Below are 23,218 nucleotides of genomic sequence, written 5' to 3'. Positions count from 1 at the left end.
ATTAAATGTGTCTAAAACTGAAGCATGGTTTTGAAGAATTTCGTCTTTTGAATATAAGAAAACAGCTCAAGCACACCACAGTGAGTACAGCAAATATGGCGCGTTTCAAATCAGGTCAACATAAAAAATTACTTCCTGACAAAATTGGAAAACCTATTTACATACAATCAGATTAATTTGGAAAATTGAAATCAAATACTTTACACCGGCCCCTTAACATATTTTACAATATATCATTTGTGAAACCATACACTATTGTGAAAAGTCATTTAGGTTCAACAACAATACAGCAGTTTTCACTTGTACAGCACTTAAATTTCAATGTCCGATTCCAGAACAAGGCAAAGTTTCGAAATGGGTCGCAGTAAAGTTGTCGATGCTGTTTTTACCTTCGCAACACGCACAATGCCATTAGAATCAGATTGCACTTCAATTACTCTTGCCAGATTCCATTTGTTTCGTGAAGTATTTTCAACGATTAATACGAGATCCCCAATCTGCAGGTTTCGCTTAGGTTTCAACCATTTCTGTCTTCTCTGGAGAAGAGGTCAATATTCCTTGGTCCACCTTGCCCAAAATACATCCGCAAGATACTGTATTTGTCTCCATCTTCTCTTCACGTAACTATCAGTCTTCAAGAAGGTTCCTGGAGGAAAATGCTCACCCGGTTTCAAGAGAAGAAGATGATTTGGCGTAAGCACTTCTAAATCATTTGCGCTGTTAGGAGATTCTACAAGGGGTCTTCCATTGAGTACTGCTTCTACTTCTGAAAATAGTGTCTGTAGTCCTTCATCATCCAAACGTATAACCTGCTCTTGCATGATTGAGTATAGGACCTTTCTTACTAATCGTATGAGTCTTTCCCAGAATCCTCCAAAATGGGAAACTGAAGGTGGATTAAATTCCCACTGGATCCCTTTTTGCAACAACTGATTGTGAATCTTGTCTGAGTTCCATGCTTGTATCGCCTCTCTGAGTTCCTTCTCGGCACCAGCAAGGTTAGTTCCATTGTCTGATCTAATGCAGTTTGGTTTTCCTCTCCTTGCAATAAACCTACGTATAGCATTGAATCTGTATCTAATGAAAATGCCATCTCTAGATGAACTGCACGTGAAACCATACAGGTGAAGATCACTCCATATCTCTTAACAGTACTCCTGCCTCGTTTCAACTCAAAAGGACCAAAATAGTCCATTCCAACATTTGAAAATGGTGGCTGGTCAGGCTGTAGTCTTTCTTTAAGCAAATCTGACATTTTTTGCTGCAAAACTGAAGATTGGTACTTCCGACAAATTACACATTTTGAAGCAATGGATTTGAATAGATCCGAGGCTCCCAAAATCCAAAATCGTTGCCTAAGGACGGCCAAAGTTGAATTATTTCCTAAATGGCCAGTAGATTTATGGGCATCCTCTATGATAAGTCTGGATAACTTTGATGTTTTTGGGAGTATAACCGGATGTTTTGCTTCAAATGACAGACGTTATCTATTTACGTTTTGGAAAATTGAAATCAAATACTTTACAAGTGCAAAAGACCGCCGCGGTGGTCGAGAGGTTAGAGCGTTCACCCTGCATGCAGAGGGCCGGGGTTTGAATCCCGGCCGTGACAGACCCGAGTCGGTAAAAAGGGGAGTGACAGTTCCATCGCCAAACGCTCGGCATCAGGTGTGAATGTCACAGGTCCTCGGAGATATGACCTTTAAAACGGGTAACCTGTATCACAGAAGGTGTGGCACACTAAAGAACCCTGCACCAAGCATAGGCCCAAATTTGAAGCCCTTCATCGGTCTTGGTGACGTCTCCATATGAGTGGAAAATTCTTGAGCGAGACGTAACTTAAGCAAAATACAATCAATCAAGTGTAAAAAGGTCATTATTTATTTCCATTACTAGTATTATACTTCTTTTTTTTTTTATCTGTAGTGTTGGAGCGCACGGAACTCTGGGTATTTTATGTAATGATTGATTTGTGTTACTTGCATGTATGTTGTATTGACACCAACAGACAAATCAAGTTTAACTGAATAAATCTTAAGTGCAAAAGGATCATGTTTAGAACACTGTAGCTCAATAACAAGCGTTGCAACCCCATTTTTTCTTTTTAATTTCCTAATTCACCTTTAATGTAGAAATCAAAAATATACTTCCCCAAAAATTGACATTACTCCAAATCTCAGGTACGAACTTCTTTAATACACATACGTGGTATCAACATTTCGTTGATCATATGCCAGAAGTGGTGATTCAACGTACCTATACAGATACATATACATACTTCGCATAACGTTGTTTACAGCCATTTGCCGATTCGGACAAAGTTTGTACCTACTTTCGATTTTAAAATAGCGTAAATTTTAATCGGGATCGGCACACCGAACTTTGTTACTTTCGATTCGAAGATTCCGATATATAGGTCAAATAGGATGTCGAACTCCACAGGTGTTGCAGGAAAAGTTTGACACATTACCATAGACAGTGTTATGCGAAGTACGTATATTAACAGTCTGAAAAAATACGTTTCTAATTCGATTTCTGATGTCGTTTGGAAAATATTAAAATCGTTAGAATTGCAATGAAATAATATCGAAATGTCGATTTAGAAAGTAAAGGTGGGCGGTAAATCTAGTACTGCCGACTCCGGACTCCCGATGGTCCCGGATTGCGATGTTTTAAAGATAATATTAAAACCGGCCAACAGAATTACTTCATACTTCTCGGGAACAATCTTTATGTCCAAATTGATTCACACAATTAAAAAAAACCCAATAACAATAAGTATTAATTCTTAAACTTGAAATGTCACCTACTCAAAAGTGGTAAATATAGTACTGTGTTATAAATACAAAAACCGAAAACGGTCACTTTTCATTCAATGCATGATTTAAAAAGATACTTAGAAACATAATTTAAAAAGAAAAAACGATGTTGAATAAATCTTTATGTTTTACTAGAAGTATTTCTTCTTTTTCACAGTTTTAATGATTCCAAAATATACATGTAGGCCTATATAGTGTACTGCTGACTCCCGACTCCCGATGGTCCTGGATTGTTTATAGATAATATCAAAACCGACCAACAGAATAACTTCATTCTTCTCGGGAACAATCTTTATGTCCAAATTGATCCACACAATAAAAAAGCCCAATGATATATAGATAAATTCTTAAACTTGAAATGTTGCCTCTGTTTATAATATATTAATAGCATAATACATTTAAAGATTATTTCCCAGTTTGAATTTCCCGCGATATTTCATGTGTGTATTGAACTATTCCCAGAATGCACTGTATTTTGTTTGACTGCCATCTTTATTAAACTTGTTAGACTGTTCACATGTGTTTATCGATCTCCCGCACTAAACATGGTGTCAGAAGACTTAACACAGTAAGGAAACGCCTAGAGACTGTAAGTGTTTTTCAGGTGACATTTCCGATATTCTGAACCATTATGCCTAAATTCAACCCGCCAGAATCGTTCGACTTTAGCCGACCAAGCGAGTGGCCGGAGTGGAAACAGCGATTTTGCAGGTACCGAACCGCCACGAAACTTGACAAGGAGGATGAAGCCATCCAAATTAGTTCATTGATATATGCCATGGGACTGGAGGCGGAACACATAGTTAAGTCTTTCGTATTTGGTGACGGGGAAGATGAGACAAAGTTCGAGGTAATTCTGAAGAAGTACGATGACTATTTTGTACCCAAACGTAACGTGATTCACGAAAGGGCCAAATTCCACCTGAGATCGCAAGCTCAAGGAGAATCAGTCGAAACTTTTATTCGTTCACTGCATGAACTCTCAGAACATTGTGATTTTGCTAACAGATCCGAGGCAATCCGAGATAGACTTGTTATTGGCATCAACGACAAAGGACTATCAGAGAAACTGCAGCTAACCAAGAATTTGACTCTTGAGAAAGCGTCAGAAATGGCCAGGAATTCTGAATTAGTGAAATCTCAAATTAGAGATCTACAATCCAAAAATTTGGATGCGTTACGGGTGAAACGTCATACTCAAGATCCGCCACACCAAGTAAATCGTGGAAGAGGTGCGCAACAGACTCGCGGTGGAGACAGTCTAGTCGCGGCAGAGGATCTAATAATCAGAACCGACAGAATGCGAATTTACCGTTGTGTGGAGCATGCAATCGTAAACATTACGAGGGTCAGTGCCCAGCTCATGGACGGCGATGCAGAAAGTGCAACCGTAGGAATCATTTCGCAGTGTGCTGTTGTTCCAACACTGTTGCCGGTGTTCGTGAAATTGTCGACGACGACAATGATCATCATGACTACTTTCTAGGTTCAGTGACCGCGTGCAACGAGGGAGAACCGTGGTTTGTTAAACTTAAAGTTTGTGGTTCAGAGATTCCGTTCAAGATTGATACTGGTGCTGACATTTCCATCATGTCAGAATACACGTACAAATCGCTACCATTTCAACCAAAATTACATGTGAACAACAGCAAACTACAAACGCCAAACGGTGATCTTCACTCACTTGGAAAATTCAAGGTTACTACTCGACTTAAGAATCATCCTTATTCATTTCACGTAGTTGTGATTCCAAGCACCGACTCTCAGAATAATCTTCTATCAAGATCAGTTGCGTCTACCATGGGTCTCATTCAGAAGATAGGAAGTGTCATAGAACATCACGGTACTATGAAAGGTGACCCAGTGAAAATTGTTCTCCGATCTGATGCGCAACCGTATTGTGTTACGACTGCTCGACGAATACCGTTCGCTCTTATGCCGAAAGTGAAAGCAGAACTCGACAAACTAGAAAATGATGGTATCATTTGTAAAATTAATGAACCTACTGACTGGTGTGCACCAATTGTTCCAGCAACAAAGAAAAATGGTGATGTGCGTATTTGCATCGATCTGAAGCGTCTTAACGAAGCCGTTAAACGTGAGTACTACATGCTACCGAATCTGGACGATATCTCACCGAAATTAAGCGAAGCGACCATATTCTCTAAATTGGATGCAGCATCAGGATTTCATCAACTTAAACTGCACGAGGACAGTCAAAAATTGACTACATTTATTACTCCTTTTGGAAGGTACTGTTACACGCGCGTACCGTTCGGAATCTCGTCAGCACCTGAGATATTCCAAAGGCGCATGGGAGAAGTACTATCTGGGTTGGAAGGCGTAGAGTCGATAATAGATGACGTCATCATCTATGGATCTTGACGCAATGAACACGACCGCAGATTAAAAGCAGCATTGGATCGTATTAGAGATGCAGGGATCAAGCTAAATCCCAACAAGTGCGAATATCGAAAGGAGAAAATTGAATATTTTGGACACATCATCTCGAAAGAGGTGTTCAACCTAGTCCAGAACGTGTGCGCTCTATTCTGGATTTGCCACCACCGACTAACATCAGTGAGTTGCGTCGTATTATCGGGATGATCAATTATCTTGGTCGATTTGTTCCTGATCTGTCCAGTATCATGAACCCTATCAATAATCTGTTAAAATCAGACACAGCGTGGACTTGGGATGAATCTCAGCAAAGTGCGTTTGACCGTGTGAAGAAACTCATTACAGAAGTGCCAGTACTTGCATTTTACGATATGACTCGACCCACTATCGTTAGTGCGGATGCAAGTAGTTTCGGTATCGGTGCAGCGCTATTTCAAGTTGTGGATGGAGAGACTAAACCAATCGCATTTGCGTCTCGCACACTTACCGAGGCAGAGCGTAAATATGCGCAAATTGAGAAGGAATGTTTGGCCGGAGTGTGGGCATGCGAGAAATTCGACCGATACCTCATGGGAATTGGATCATTCGAACTGATTACGGACCATAAGCCGTTAGTACCGCTGATTAATACTCAAGATCTCAATAAAGCGCCATTGAGATGCCAGAGATTACTGATGAGATTACGTAGGTACAATGTCGTAGCGAAACATGTTCCAGGAAAACAGCTCGTGGTTCCAGATACGCTTTCGAGAAGTCCTCTCAATATCAGTGATCAAAGCAATACTGTTGAAGATGTTACCACATACGTAGCGTCCGTGGTCAATACGAAACCATTATCAGATAAGAAATTGGAAGAAATTCGTAACGAAACATCTTCAGATCCGATTCTACCTGACGTCATGAGATACACTATGCAAGGTTGGCCGCAAAAAGAAAATTCATTGTATGCGGAGTTGAAACCATATTTCGCGCCAAGATTCGAATTCTCAGTGTCTGATGGTATACTGTTCTATAGAGACAGACTAGTGATTCCAGAATCCCTGAGAGCTGATGTACTCGCAGCGATACATACAGGCCATTTGGGACTGAACAAGTCAAGAGAGCGTGCAAAGTCATCAGTATGGTGGCCTGGATTATCAAGTGATTTGGAACATTTGATCAGGTGTTGCGAGTTTTGTAATACCAACCATCCGTCACAGCGTAGTGAGCCACTTAAAACTACTCAGCTTCCTAGTCGTCCCTGGGTAAGGGTTGGAGCTGATCTTTGCGAATTACAGGGCAAAAATTACCTTGTAGTGATGGATTACTTTTCTCGGTATTTGGAGATTGCCTACCTGGACAATATCACAAGTAATCACGTAGTTGGCAAATTAAAGAATATGTTTGCCAGATGGGGCATACCCGAGGAACTTGTTAGTGATAACGGTGGACAGTTCAGTTCGAAATCATTCAGACAGTTTTCGATTGATTATGGATTTCATCATACATTCTCCAGTCCTCATTATCCTCAAGCAAATAGAGAGGCAGAGAGTGCGGTTAAAGTAGCCAAACGAATACTCAAACAGCCGGATGTATTTCTAGCCCTAATGGCTTACCGCAGTACCCCCGTACATGCGACAGGTACTAGTCCATCTGAACTCATCATGGGACGTAAAATCAGAACTACCGTTCCGATTTGTTCTGACCAACTAGAGCCTGGATGGCCGGACCTAGGAAAAGTTAGGGAAAAGGACAGACAATCCAAACACAGGATGCGTGTAAACTTCAATCGTATGCATGGAGCTCGCACTTTAAAACCACTTTACGTAGGTGACCGTGTTAGGGTGAAAACTGATAAAGAAAAGTCTTGGGATGAGGCAGGAATCGTCACATCTGCTGATTACGCGAACCGCTCATACTTTGTGAAAACTCTCAGTGGAGACCTCAGGAGAAATCGTAAGCACTTGCTTCATGTCAATGATGAAATGCAAGATTCATCTGTGCCAAGTGATTTTCAGTGTTCTTCCGCTATGGAACCGGAACCGGAAATTCCGATGGGGAACCAGAATTCAGAGGAATCGCTGTGTACCGAAACAACCACACCACTTACCAATGAAACTCTGTTACGAACATTCCACAGAGTAGCACTCCACCAGCTACCGTAAGGCGTAGTGGTCGCGAAATAAAACGCCCCAATTACCTAAGTGACTATTTGCTGTGAATTTATTCATAAGTCATGTCAGACATTTTGAACAGTTTTGCTATTTTGCTATTCATTTACTTTAATGTACATGGTATTCATTTTTGCACATTTCACTGGAAGTGAATAGAGACATTACACAGTTGTATGTAATTATGTTATAAAGACAGTCAACTCTAATCATTATATAAAGATATATTGATACATTGAAAAATTCAATTCCTATGTACTGTACATCTATTTTTGCTTCAACTATTCCTAATTTTGGTAAAGATAAATTTTTGAGATTTATAATCTTAAGGAAGGAGATGTTTATAATATATTAATAGCATAATACATTTAAAGATTATTTCCCAGTTTGAATTTCCCGCGATATTTCATGTGTGTATTGAACTATTCCCAGAATGCACTGTATTTTGTTTGACTGCCATCTTTATTAAACTTGTTAGACTGTTCACACGTGTTTATCGATCTCCCGCACTAAACAGCCTCGATCCTCAAAAGTGGTCATTTATAACCAATTTTCCACTTCGGATGAAAGTGAAAACCTTTACATAGCAAATCAGTTTAATTACCATCTGATGCGAGGCAAACCACATTGCCTATACATTTTGAACAACAATAAATCCTAGGTGTAATAAATTTTTCGGGGGGGGGGGGGGGGGGGGGGGGTGTGTTAATGGGGGCAAATCAATAAAAAAGAAATGACATTTCGAAATTCCAAGGGGTGTTCTATTATTTAAGAGAAAATCTATTATTTAAAAATATTATATATTTGTATCTAAAATCAAATGTTTTTATTATATTTTCTAAACTCGGGTTTGAATTTTTTTCTTCCCCAGCAAAACAATATCTAATAAGAATTTTGAAGGACCAATTTTACATGTACATAAAGAAATTAATTTATCTTTTAGTTTTGTCAGCCAAGTTTAATAGTTCCAGAACAACAAGAAGTAGCGATAGTGGCATTTTATATTTACCAAGAGTTCAAGCTGAATATTATAAACGGTCTTTTAAGGTATCCTCCACAATTTTATGGAATCAGTTGCCTGAGTCTGTCAGAAACTGTGGTTCTGTTACATCTTTTAAATCAGCATATTTGCAGCATTATTACTCAAATAAGTGATATATAGATATGATGTATATGTTTTGTTTTTGTTGTTGTTTTTTTCCCCCCAGTGATATCGTATGTATATTTTATGTATATATTTTATATTATGTTATCTATTTTTCTATTCTCTCATTTATCTGTCTGTGAATATGTTTTATACAGGACCACAATGTAAACTAGTCATTTGTACTAATTGTGCTATCCTGTCTAAATAAAAGAATTTATTAAGGTCTTCCGTCTCCTGCGGAAGACCTTACTATTATTGTTCGCGTTCTTCTTCTTCATTATTATTATTATTATTATTATTATTTTCCTTGGTAGTACACGCGTTTTTCTCAGCCATTTCTTGATCGATTTTCACGAAATTTTCAGGACAGATGTCTTTTGGTGACGAGACTTTGCTTGCAAAATTTCGTGCTTGACGTCACTTCCGGTCAGGAGTTATCTCTCTTTTAGTGACTTTTTGAAGGGCCTTGTTGTCCACACATCTCCGTTAGTTTTGAAGCTAGAGTCTTGAAATTTCTACACAAGATAGAGTAAACATTTTAGAAGATTTCTGGGGGATTCGATTTTACCGGAGGCGATTTGCCTAAACGCTCGCCTGGACCTGAAAAAATGGATGCCAAAATTTGTCGCCGATTTCGGCGATTTTTGACCTTTGATCTCCAATATCTTTTTTCTTGCAAATATTTTGTTAAGACATGTAGAACAAAAGTTGTGCACATTTACGAGATCTTTTCGAAAATATCAAGATTTAGGGGCTAGCCCCTTAAATTAGGGATCTAGAAGGGCTCAAAGTCTAGATCAAATATCTCAAAAATCGTTAATATTTTGGTATAAGTCAAAGAACAAAAAATGTTCATCTCAACAATCCAAATCTATTCATATAAAAATTTAGGTCATATGTTACGTAATAAGGGATTTTAAGGGCCAAAACCATAAATTTGTTACCCCTTGTATCTCGAAAATGACAAATATTTTGAAAAGCAATAAAGAACAAAAGTTGTTCAGAATGATGATCTGAACAATATGCATATTTCGTTTTTACCCTATGTGGCCCCGTTAGGGAGCTACAGTTTGGCCCCTAAAAATTACTTCTAGAAATAACTCGAGAACGGTAAAGAATTTCTAAATACTTGTTGAACAAAAAATGTTTGAAATGTCATGACCTTTCTTACGCTATCAAGCAAAAGGGGCTGACCCTTTAAATTAGGGGCCCAGAAGGGTCCAAAGGTTTATGAGAATATCTCAGAAACTATTAATATTTTGTAATAAGTCATTGAAGCGGAAATGTTCATCTAAACGAGCTTGTTCTTATCAAATCAAAAAGTAGGTCATATGTTACATAATAAGGGATTTTAAGGGCCAAAATCATAAATAATTGACGCCTCATATCTTGAAAACGACAAATATTTTGAAAAACATTATTGAACAAAAGTTGTTCAGAATGATAATCTAAACAATATGTACATTTCGTTTTTTCCCTATGTGGCCCCGTTAGGGAGCTACAGTTTGGCCCCTAAATATTTCTTGTAGAGATAACTCGAGAATGGTAAAGAATTTCTAAATACTTGTTGAGCAAAAAATGTTTAAAATGACAAGGCCTTTCTTACGACATCAAGCAAAACGGGCTGGCCCTTTAAATTAGGGGTTCAGAAGGGTCCAAATGTTTTTGAGAATATCTCAGAAACTATTAATATTTTATAATAAGTTGTAGAAGCGGAAATGTTCATCTCAACGAGCTTGATCTTATCAAATCAAAAAGTAGGTCATATGTTACGTAATTAGAGATTTTAAGGGCCAAAATCGTAAATATTTGATGCCTCATATCTTTAAAACGACATATTTTTTGAAAAGCATTATTGAACAAAAGTTGTTCAATGTGTCATAACCTATCGATCAATATCAAAAAATGGGTCTGTGGGCCTCATGGCTCGCCTGTAGAGTCGATTTTTGTCGATTTCAAAAACTTGTAACTGGTAAATATTTTGTAAGGACATATTGAACAAAAGTTGTTCAGTTTATCGAGATCTATCGATTGATATCAAGAAATAGGCCTATGGTCCTAATGGCTCGCCTGTAGAGTCGATTTTTTGTCCATATCGGTCGATCTCAATAACTTTTTACAGGTAAATATTTTGTAAAGACATATAGAACTAAAGTTGTTGAGTCTATAGAGGGCTAACAAATGACATCAAGAAATAGGCCCGCGGGCCTTATGGCTCGCCTGGAGAGTCGAATTTCAAACGAATTTCACCGCAACTTTGCTTCAGAAGCTTATGATATGAAAAATTGATTATATCTAAAGTGTCTTAAAGTCGGAAACTAAATTGGGACTCCTTTGTCTTTTTTTTTTTTTTTTAACTCCGAGTGCATCAACAAATCGGACGGAAGACCTACTCGTTGCTCGCAACGAGATCGTGTCTAGTTATTATTATTATTATTATCTTGATTTTCTAATGATTAAAATTTACACATATTAAGGCTCAGAATTTGTTATATAACTGTTAATTAAATAATCAAAACATTGTTAAAAATCACATATCAACAAAATCATATACATTTTGAATATTTTCTGTTATTATAAAAAAGAATTAGATACCGTATCTTTTATTTTTATTCTTAAATAGAATTATTTTTTGCAATAAATAAACGTACATTGAACCAAAATAGAACACATGATTTAGTACTTAATTTTGACCTAAAAAACAAATAGAACAATATGTAAAATAGAATATTTCTTCAAGACAATTAGTAATAAATGTGTAATTAAGATTCATCAAATTAAATTTAATTTGTAATGAGGGCTCTACGGTAGAACTACGTCCATGTTGTAGAATCGGGGAAAACACATAATTTATGTGGCTTAGAGTTCTGCCATGATTTAGAAACACAAAGAATGCCTAATAATGGTAAATTTTATTAATTTTTAAAAGTAATTTGTTTCCGTTATAATGGTAATTTTCTTTGGATCATATTAATTGTGTTATGAGCTATGTTTGTTAACCGTACCTGTATCGGTGTCCGTTTTCGGTTTTTGTATTTATAACACAGTACTAGATTTACCGCTTTTGAGTAGGTAAGATTTCAAGTTTAAGAATTTATACTTATTATTATTGGGATTTTTTTAATTGTACGCATCAATTTGGACATAAAGATTGTTCCCGAGAAGTATGAAGTAATTCTGTTGGCCGGTTTTAATATTATCTTTAAAACATAGCAATCCGGGACCATCGGGAGTCGGCAGTACTAGATTTACTGCCCACCAAAAGTAAAGTAGGGCCTGAAGTAAATTTTATTTAAAGTCGGAACTATATACATTCAACATATCAAACACAAGCTCTGTAGAGCTTTTTAACCGATTTTTTTACCCGACTATCACATACACGTATATCAAAGACACATAGCATGCATGTACACATATACACAGACATATATCACATATTAACAAAAGAATAAAAAATAAAACATTTCATGCAAGAATATACAGATACGAAAACATAAGATTAAGAGGAAGAAATAAAATACTACAAGCAAGAATATGTGTATATAAAAATCATCATTAAAATTCAAGCCAATTAGCTATGTTTGTTGCTAATATTGTGAAAAGTGTAAGCTGTTTCAAGTAGAAAGCTGGATAAATAGTATAAGAATTTTGAAAATAATTTAAATACAATTAAAATCAATAATGGTAGTAAATTAATCGTATAAATATTTAAAAATTCATTACTGATGAAATTAACTAAAAAATAAATAATAAACTAGAAAAGATTTAGGTCTATTGAGCCATGCAAATTATTATTTGCTGCACACACATAAATGCTGCATAGATAAAAAAAGCAGAAGCAACATATAAAGCTACGTAAACTGGACCTAAGATCTGCATGATTTACACTTACATGTGGGGCCAGACCAAGTGGAAATAAAACTTTTAATTAGTTTTAAATTGATTTAAGGTGGTAAGATGCCTAGCTTTATAGCTTTATATATGAAAATATATGTTTTCATTGATTAAATAATCTTTGCATATTGGCATACCTACTGGCAAACATATTCAATGACAATCACGTGTATATCAGCATATAAACTATGCATGCACTAGAATTTGATAGGTAATGGGACGTTTCGACCTCAAAGGCGTTTCGACCTAAAAGACGTTTCGACCCAGTAATCGTTTCGACCCGGTAAGCATTTCGACCCCATTTTGGGTCGAAACGTCCCACTCATTTTTTTCACTATATAACTAGGACGTTTCGACCCAATAAGATATTTTTTTTCCATAACAGAGACATTTCGACCCTAAAGTTAATTTTTTGTTTTAATTGATAACTGCATGTGAAGTCTCTACCCTAAAGGCTTTTTGACCAAATACTAGGTCTATCTTTTTTTTTATTAGATAAAAAGATAACTTAGCCGGTTTTGACTATGAAGATTTTTCTATTGGTGAATCGAAGAGATATGTTTCTAGAGCAGTGCTGCAGAAAACTTGGAAATATATTCCTTAGATATGTACCTATCCAATAGATGATCAATTGTGTTTCGTTTTGACTGACGCTTTTAGCCTATTTTTAATGAGGAAATGTCACGCTTATGTGCAAATCAGTGTTTAGTATGATAATATGAATTCAACTTACCAGGTATCTTGAATCGTCAATTGCAAACTCTTTGGGTGCAACGAAGGTTGTTTGGGGTGACTTTCATATGTATTTGGATGTGTAAACATTGATCTCATTATTATCGTCTCCACGCCAAACACTGCCTCTTAATTATTTTTAAAGACTTTGCTTTCGAGTTCGCCAATTTTGTCATGTTTGATCGCAGTTATCTTGCATGCTGCTCTTTGTAGTCACAGCGACAATTAATTAATATAATAATGAATTCCAATGAAATTGCATGTTTTCAAACTTTGCGAAAATCATTATGTAAATCAAAATCTCCATAACTAACAACGCGAGTGGCAAACATTGAAACATCTTTATTTAACATCATAAATACATAACACTGACATTCCAAAATCAATTCATAAATACACATAAAACAAAAAAAATTATATACACATACATACCAGTGATTTTTTAAGGTCCTTTTTGGGTCTGAATTTCGGCCCTTTCCCCTCCTAAAAATTGTCAATTTTTTCCCAATTTAGCTTGCATTTTTCCCAATAATAAAATTATGAAAGGAAAACGTATTTGAAAAAAAATAAACATTCGATGTGAATTATATACATAAGACTTAACAAAGAGTTATGGGAATGATTTGGATAGAATAGTTGAAAATTTTAGAAGGTTAAAGAAAATTAGATGTGTAAAGTAAAGATACCATAATGTTTGATATGAATTTAAAACTTAACTAAGATAAAATTGATTTTTCCCAATTTGACTGAAATGTTGACAATTTTCCCCAAATTGAAAGCCACAGGACCCTTGTAAAAAATGTAGAAAAATCACTGCATACATGGAGAGAGGGAGAGAGTCTAAGATTAAAATTTGGGTTGAAATGTCCCATATATCAATAAAGAATTAGGTGAGACGTTTCGACCCATTATATTCTAGGGTCGTGAAACGTCCTTGAGGTTGAAACGTCCCTTGGGTTGAAATGTCCCACATTCATTTGATACATGTCATTGTATAGTCGTCAAAGTTTCAGCACTGTAATGAACTGTGCCATTGATCAGAATAGAAAGGTTGACGGACACCCTAAATGGGGATTGTCGGCCTCCTGCCAATCATGCCTGTGGTTATTTTTAATGATCACCTGACTCAGTTTTGCCAGTGTTGCTCCACAATCCAATGTTCTTTTGGTTTTTTTTTCTTGCACTACTCTCTCTCTCTCTCTCTCTCTGACTCTCTCTCTCTCTGTCTGTCTCTCTCTCTGTCTGTATATCTGTCTCTCTCTCTCTGTCTCTCTCTCTCTGTCTCTCTTTCTCTCTGTCTGTCTCTCTCTCTTTCTCTCTCTCTCTCTCTCCTCTCTCTCTCTCTCTCTCCACTGTCACACAACTGTATTATTATTTGCTACTTGCAGGGCTTGAAACTAACTTTTTATGTCATCGCACACGGTTACACGGTCCAGTCCTAACTGGTGTCCGGGGTATAATTTCAACCAGTCTGCAGAAACATTTACCAGTCCACCAGAATTTTCCAGAAATAATAAAACATATTTCGTTAATGTTATGAAAACGAAATATGTAATTTAACTCAATATGCATCAGACAATATTGTAATCCTTATGTAAGATTTATATTTACTAATCGGGTTCGCTTGATATCTACAGAGGAATGTCAAATACGTATTTAAGATTCATAAGTATATTTTCCAGAATGACGATTTAGAAAATTGACCAGTCCCATCAGATTGACTAAAACAAATGTCAGTCAGTCTGCCAGACTTTTAACCAGTCACGGACTGATGGGCATATGTTAATTTCAAGCCCTTTAACTTGTCTCTTAAACCTGTTTGAAATTATTTTGTCTATAGATTTTAGAATGGAAGTTGCCTGACTAAGATAATTCCCGTCATTTTGATATTTTTAAATTATTTTCAGAATTACTTTCAAATGTGGTAGCAGTTCAGAGGGTCAGCTGCTTTTCCACATCAGCTCTCCATATGTCTGAAGTCAGAATATCGGCCACTCCACAAGAAGCATTGGTGGATGAGAAAATCCACATCCAAGTGGATGGTCTGCCCAAGAATGGCCCTGTTACAATCAAAGCCTCTCTACAAGAAGGGAAGCTAAGGTTTTCATCCTTTGGATGTTATACTGCTACAGATCAAGGTCATGTGATTGTGGAGAACCAGTCTTCTGTACAAGGAACATATACAGGTGGGTGTAATAAACACGGTAATTTACAGGCGTTAAAATAATATCAAACTGGGTACTGGTATTGTGTTAATGTACAAAGTGAAAATAGTTCAAAATGCAGGATTTTTATGGCATTATCTACATTGATTCTACATATTAACACTTTAGGAGTGGAACCGATGGGTTTATTTTGGAGCATGAAGCCTGAACCTTCTGAGAGAGAGAATGTTAGACTGCTGAAAAAGGATGTGACCACACCAATAGTTGTGACACTGTCAGTGTTGGAAGGCCACCACTCCTGGGGAAGTTTGTTTGATCCACCCCCAGAACCTCTTACTACATTAGATTTGTACAGATGGTACAAACATAAAAATGTCCGACGAGAGAGAGTGAGGCATGGGAATGTTAGGGGTGTACTGTTCACTCCTCCGGGTGAGTTTCACAGCTTGTGTAAGGAGTCTACTAGTGAAGTGTGCACCAACTTGTCTTAAGACCCATTATTTCCTTTGTAACCAGAATGAGCGCATTCTGTTTGATTGGTTGGCTGGGGGTTGATAACCATACCATTGGCTGAAACCTGGTACCAAAAAATTGTGGTGTTACTGATGTTGCTATGGTTTTCTCCAATTGTAAGCTGTTAATTACGCTATTTTTCCTTTGTACACTTTTATTTTACATTTGTTAAACAGATATGAAATAAATTGGTTATCAAGGTCTCCAATCTAATTAAAATTAGGCCTTTGATTTGCTCACGTATATCGAGACATCTTGTGTGGATCTAATTTTAAATAAATTGGATCAATAGCTAAAGAGGACAATGCAAAGTATCAGAAATCAATGAAATAAAACGTTAAGAAGATTTAGAAATTTGCATTAAAACAGTCATTGACAAAAATTTGTAATGGTAAAGCTTAAAAGTCAGGGAAAGCAATTTTTAAAAGGTGTGTTTTTAACATTTTTTTTAAAAAAGCGTTTAATGTTTTTGGCAGCTTAACATGTTGCGGAAGGTCATTCCACAAACTGGCTGCAGTTCAACTTAACATGCGTTCTCCAAAAAACTTTGTACAAATTTTTGGAAGAGTGAGTCTCGGTGATATTTCAGATCTTAGTGGTCGGGATTAGGAATACATGTTAATGAGTTCTTGTAAATATTCGGGAACACATACCCTCAGTGTGTAGAAGGTAAACACCAATACCCTCAGTGTGTAGAAGGTAAACACCAACATTTTGTAAATATACTAGAAACCAATGCAGCTGTGCTTAGACTGGGGAAATATAATCCTGTGTCGTTGTCCTCAACACAAGCCTGGCTACGGTGTTCTGTACCTTGTATCAAAATGTGACCTGCATGTGCTATGACCTTGACCTGACCTATAGACGTAAAAATAGCAGCTTCTGACTTTACTTTCCATTTTAATAATTTTCAGCTATTGCTTTCAGATATATCCAATTGACGCTTAAAATTTAAATTTTCGTGTAAGGAGTTTTTGCACTAGTTAAATACTTTAGTGGTATGTGCTTTCTATTTCAGGACCTGGGCCATTTCCTGGAGTGATTGACATGTTTGGGAGTGGAGGGGGACTATTCGATCATCGAGCAGCATTGTTGGCATCCAGAGGGTTCTCTGTGTTAGCTCTGCCATTTTTTGCATATGAAGATTTACCAGATAATCTCACTGAAATTTCACTGGATTATTTCATTGTAAGCAATCCTTAAGGCTTCAGAATTAGCTGTGTGCTGTTTTAAGTGGCATTATTTGTTTTGTGTTTTTAGTGCATTTGAGCGGAAAATGAACTTTTCTTGTTAAAAGTTGTCCGATGTCGTAGTCATAAACTTTTCATTTGCAGGGTCTTGCCCCTTTTCATAATAAAAAATAATGAAAATAAGTTGGGATGTTTGAAAAATTGTTTACATTTATATTCATTGTTTCTATTGCTGAGAAAGTGTAAATGAATATTTTCTGTATGTATTTGTTATTCTTTTACTATTTTAATATCCTTTCATTACATATATATATAAAAGTCAATACTATTTTTAGAAGGGTTTACGCACCAAAATAGGATATCGTTTGCTCCAGTTATATATCCCCGTGTATCAAAGTTACTTATTAACTGAAGATGATCCAGCATTAAATATAATTAACGTTCAGCAATGACAAATAAGGAAAGGAATTCATTTTAATATTAAAAAAACAAACAAATCAGATCTATTGTCACCAATTGAAAACACAATACACACATGCAGAGTAACAGTGGCCTTAGAATGCTGTTTTATCTATGTAATTCACAAATGGCTTTGCTCGTATCAAGAATCTCTTTGATGGATGTGCCTGAATCAACGTACATCTATCTGACCATGGAAACATGCTTTATTCCCCGGGTATGAATACTTTCGCTTTCATGTGCACTGCCATTACGATAAAGAAGACTTTTAGGTTAACAGATAGGTCACAGTAAGAATATTCTTGAAAAAGTACAGTTGTCGAGAAAACAGAATCTAAAAACTGATTAATTGGAATAAAATTTTCATAATCGAGCGCTTAGAATTTGCCAACAATCGACTGATTTTCGATAATAATCAATGATTGGAACACCACTACTTAGAAGTGGGGCAAAAACTGCCTAAAATTGACCAATTTTCAAAAATCTTCTCTAGAACTGCACATGGTAAAGAAAAACTAAATGCATTAAGATGTAAAGCAGGAAAGCTACCAAAATTGTAAATTTCATGTTCCCCGTTGACCTCAGGGTGTTGCCAAACTTAGTGTATAGTGTTTATGTGACTGTAAGTTTGCTGATACTGTATAAAATCTAAAATGCATACTAATAAGTCATAGCAGAAAAAGATGTACAAAAAATGGTGAATTTCACAACCCAGGGTTTTGACTCTAGAATTGGTCCAAATTAGTCATATCTTTTAATGTTAATACACGTATTATATTATGTGAAGCCTTTCATCAGTGTATGTAGCTGCAGAACTGTAGCTCTCCGAAAAAATTATGTTGAGAGACCAGTCTGTGAACATAATTTTTTCGGAGAGCTACAGTTCTGCAGCTACAGTGTATGTACTTGTGAGGGTATTGAAGTTGTAAAAGCACATCTTGTTTTATACTTTTGTTTAATCATCACAGTTTAAATTTAGCTTAGATATTCAGAACAGGAAATTTTTTCTAGATTTCATAGCCCTTGGGAGTAGTGATAATTTTTCACTAGTACTCAGGTGATCGATAAGGCCCATGGGCCTCTTGTTACATGAAAATTCGAAATAAAAGTCTTTTTCCTTTAAAGAACCAAAATGGTGCAAGTTATTTAATCAATATGGAAGCATCCTAATGGATTAGTCGCACCTTAATGGAACACCTTACTGGAAAGCGTGAGGACTTATTTTTCCTTACATTCTGACACCTACTTGTACAGCAAATGTTTTCTAGGAGAGCACTGAATGGTTTGCTGGGCTACCACACATAAAGAATGATGGGATATGTATGATTGTCTGGATTAAGTGATACAGTAAATGTTTTCTAGGAGAGCACTGAATGGTTTGCTGGGCTACCACACATAAAGAATGATGGGATATGTATGATTGTCTGGATTAAGTGATACAGTAAATGTTTTCTAGGAGAGCACTGAATGGTTTGCTGGGCTACCACACATAAAGAATGATGGCGTCTGTGTAATAGGCCTGTCCAAAAGTGGAATGTACGCATTGGAGCTGTGTAGACGAGTGCCACAGGTAAGGTCATGGGAAATACCTGTCAAATGTTATACTGTCACATTAGTGTTGTGAATGTAATTCCATTTTGTCATACTCTTGGCTAGAAAAATTTAAGTGATATCTGTACATATAGGAATTACCATGTTTGTCCATCCATCTGTCCTACTATTTGTCCAAACCATATCTTTGTATTAATGGAGAGACATTAAAAACTCCTACTTGATACAAAGACTACTTAATAACAAGACAGTGTATCATGACCTTGAGATGAGGTCCTATGACCAAGGTCACAGGAAGAAAAAGTTTGAAGGATGAGTGCACTTAGCTGGAACTTTTCTGACTTCTCTTGCAAAGCTTAATCTTTTAAGTTCTTGATTTCTCAAGTGAAATCATGGATGTGGTCCCAATTTTTTTATCTACAATATATAACTAAGCAAATTTTATCTCGAACGTTCAATCTCTGGAAGTCTTGATCTCTTGAAGTCAAATCTGGGTCCCGTAAAATGTATTTCATTGTTTCTCATTCTCGATCTCTGGAAGTGGTGGTAGTGTATACACCCCATCACTCCAGTGTATAATTATTTCCGCTTGAACCTAGCTAGCTGGATAACAGTGAATGTAGGGGGCTAGCTCGAACATGTTAATTTAGGTTATCTAGGTGACACATGACCTGTATTTCCTTGTGGGGTGGATAGTTCATTGTTTAATTGGTCAGTTTAACCTTCCACCTGCACTAAATTTTTTTTACATTGTTCAACTATAGATAAATTTATGACTGGTTTAGACTTGACAATGAGACAGTACTTTTGAGAATATAATACATGTACAGTGGCATGCTAAGGAATATTGTTATTTATTAGAGTGTGTGGTCTGTGTAGAGCGACCGGAAATTGTGACGAATGTGCTCCGTGTAGTAAGTGACTGCGAAACTTAGTTATGTATGAGCGATTTGTCTTGTAAATATGTACATGTATATCTATCTTTTAAAAAATGAATAAAAAGCAAATAAATACATAAACTTTAAAAAATATTTTTACCTATGCAAGATAAAGTTTCATGCTGTTGAAATCGAGTCAAATACCCCAAAATATGAAGAACAACATGTCAAAGCAATGCCAGTACATTTGTATGTTGTAAATATGCACTCCGGTTGCTATAAAATTTTAACCATAATGGTCCAGATTTTACCCAACCTTCAATCTCTCGATCATTTGAAGTTTTATCATCAAGGTCCCTTGAACTTCAAGTTGTCAAGAGGCTACTGTATATATTTTGAAAGTTGTCAAGGAGGTTTGCATAGATATGTTGGCAGCGTTTGATTTAACAGATTTGATGAAGAATACTTGATTGCCTTAAACACGGAATTCTATATCCACCTGGAGTGTTTTTTACATGCAAGGTATGCTCATTATATGTGCATAATAGGCAAGGTATTACAATTTTAAAATAGTCGTGGATTTATGTAATACACTTTAAGTTTTTGAGAATAAAGCTCTTCTATGTAGGAGGTGCATTTATGGCTACTCTGAATACCTACACAGTAAGTAGGGACAGAGTTCACTTACAGTCAACAAGGAAAACAATCAAATATGTGAAAAGTGGCTTCTGTACGCAGCAGGGTTAAGGTGTCCCAAGTAAAATTAAACATCATAAAATGTACCTCGGTGCACTTCATACTATATGACGTCACAATATAAAAGTACGTCACGACATACAGGTCTATAGTTGAATCGCGGGGAAAATGTCATAATATTTTATCGCTATTTATTGCCGTTATCTAGTGTTCAAGCTGTATGTGTTTAAATCTGTTTGTCAGATGATTTTTTCCCCCAGTTTTCTTCGATAATATAAAAGTCTTATATTTTTATATATAGTGTGTGCACGGAAGACTGTAAAGTAATCTTTACATCACTTTGTGACCTTGATATCACCCCCAGTGTGTATAGTCATTTAGAATAAAGAAAACCAATGCATGTACATATCGACTCAATACAGGTGAAAGATGACGATATTTTATTTCGAACAAGGCATATTCAGAAAGGTAACTAGTTGCAGATTTAGGATTTTGATACGGAGGGTACAATATTTTGCCTCGTTTAGATACGATTTGGATGTGAATGTGGAAAATGCCCAACATTTGAGTTGAGATTATGGAAATTGCTATATTTGAGAGGATATTGTACCGATCCGTATCACTCTTTAAATTTACCATATCAATGTCGACATATCAAGCCCAAACTGCAAATGATTTGAGTGCATCTTTCACCTGTACCGAGGTGATAAACAACTAAAAGTCTAGCGGATAAAAATAGCTCTATGTCACTTGTATGACGACGTAATAGTTAAGCAAAGGATTTCCCCATGTGATACGATGTTTGTTTATGTATTGACAAACGATTTTTACTAAAAATATGCGACGCTTGAAAGAATTTTACTTTTATATGAATATGCTGTTATTACTTCTTATTTTACTCGGGACACCTTAACCCCATTGTGTATATAAATGAAAATATAGGAAATACAAAATGCTATCAAAAGGAATGAATGTTTTGCTATTTGCTAAAATGAAAACATAAAAACAATGTCACATTTGTAAGTTATATCCTGGATATGATACAGTATATATGAGGTGAAAAGCTTTTTCTGTGTTTATTCACATTTGTTGACATTTCTCACTTGGTTTGTGAGACCATTGAATTTGGATGATGAAACTGTATTAGAAACTTCCTGTGTGCATTCACTTACATGTGTCCCATACTCTGCATGTAAAGAAATTCTTACATAAGAAAGTAGCGGTTGAATTTTTTGTTTGATTTAGATCGTGAATACCAGAATGACCCATGAAAGATCAAAAAGCTGTTAGCAATCGGGTCCTAGTCTCTTTTTTTTTTTTTGCAGTCTATTGTTGTGATGACAGTGGGGGTGGGGTGGGGGTCATTGATGTGGGAGGAAACTGGAGCAATTAGAGAAAACTCCATATGTCCTAGTGGGCAAACATGATACCCTCTCACATATTAGAATCACTGGGACCTGGAAATTTATTTGGTAAACTGAAAATTCAAGGTCAAAGGTTATTTGATTATGTGTATATGTCCAAGTCATTAACTTAGTCAGTGTTGGGGGTGTAGTGATTAACACACACATTGTTTTGAAGGTCCAATTTGCCATCCTTCAGTCAGTGTTGGGTTAACACACACATTGTTTTGAAGGTCAGTCAGTGGTGTAGCTTGGGATAAAATAGATGTAAGCAAGGGGTCAGGGGTGCAGCGGCAGCATAAACTGGTACCCTGTTGACCTCGCTTCTCTCATAAGTTTGTGCATGTGTATCACCAATCAGTGGGGAACCAGTTTCAGGGAGGCAGCCCCCCATAAGCTGAGCATATTTTTCAATTACAGTGGCAAGAATTTTTCATTCTGGTAATAGTTTTGATAACTCTACAATTATATTGCAATTGTACGGAACAAGCTGTATAAGGTACATGTATAGGATCACAACAAGCTTTGATTTGGTTTTTTTTTTTGTTTTTAGCTTACCTGAGCTGAAAGCTCTAGTGAGCTTTTCTGATCGCTTTTTGTCCGTCGTCTGTCTGTTAAACTTTTCACATTTTCGACTTCTTCTTCAGAACCACTGGGCCAATTTCAACCAAACATGGCCAAAAGCATCCTTGGGTGAAGGGCTTTCAAGTTTGTTCAAATGAAGGGCCATGTCCCTTTCAAAGGGGAGATAATCACAAAAATGCAAAAATAGGGTGGGGTCATTTAAAAATCTTCTTCTCAAGAACCACTGGGCCAGAAGAGCTGAAATTTACCTGAAAGCTTCCTGACATATTGCAGATTCAAATTTCTTCAAATCATGGCCCCCGGTGGTAGGATGGGGACAAAAGGGGAATCAAAGTTTTACATACAAATATATAGGGAAAAACTTTAAAAATCTTCTTCTCAAGAACCACTAAGCCAGAAAAGCTGAGATTTACCTGAAAGCTTCCTGACATAATGCAGATTCAAGTTTGTTCAAATCATGGGCCCCGGGGGTTGGATGGGGCCACAATAGGGGATCAAAGTTTTACATACAAATATATAGGAAAAATCTTCTTCTCAAGAACCACTGAGCCAGAAAAGCTGATTTTTACATGAAAACTTTCTGACATAGTGCAGATTCAAGTTTGTTCAAATCATGGCCCCTGGGGGTAGGGTGGGG

General features: G+C 36.4%; 1 protein-coding gene across 1 annotated transcript in view; it reads left to right on the top strand.

Annotated features, from left to right (window-relative positions):
- The first annotated feature begins 2,377 nt into the window (after positions 1–2,377).
- LOC125652746 (acyl-coenzyme A amino acid N-acyltransferase 2-like) overlaps positions 2,378–23,218 on the top strand; it is a 33,705-nt gene continuing 12,864 nt past the window's right edge. The window contains exons 1-5 of the mRNA XM_048882131.2: positions 2,378–2,489; positions 15,049–15,327; positions 15,475–15,738; positions 16,838–17,007; positions 18,925–19,038. Of these exons, the coding sequence (XP_048738088.2) occupies positions 2,483–2,489; positions 15,049–15,327; positions 15,475–15,738; positions 16,838–17,007; positions 18,925–19,038 (834 nt within the window). The 5' untranslated portion in view covers positions 2,378–2,482. The remainder of the gene's footprint in view (positions 2,490–15,048; positions 15,328–15,474; positions 15,739–16,837; positions 17,008–18,924; positions 19,039–23,218) is intronic.

The sequence above is a fragment of the Ostrea edulis genome, chromosome 5 (assembly GCF_947568905.1).
Source record: "Ostrea edulis chromosome 5, xbOstEdul1.1, whole genome shotgun sequence".
Taxonomy (NCBI): domain Eukaryota; kingdom Metazoa; phylum Mollusca; class Bivalvia; order Ostreida; family Ostreidae; genus Ostrea; species Ostrea edulis.
This window is presented reverse-complemented; position numbering and strand designations above follow the sequence as displayed.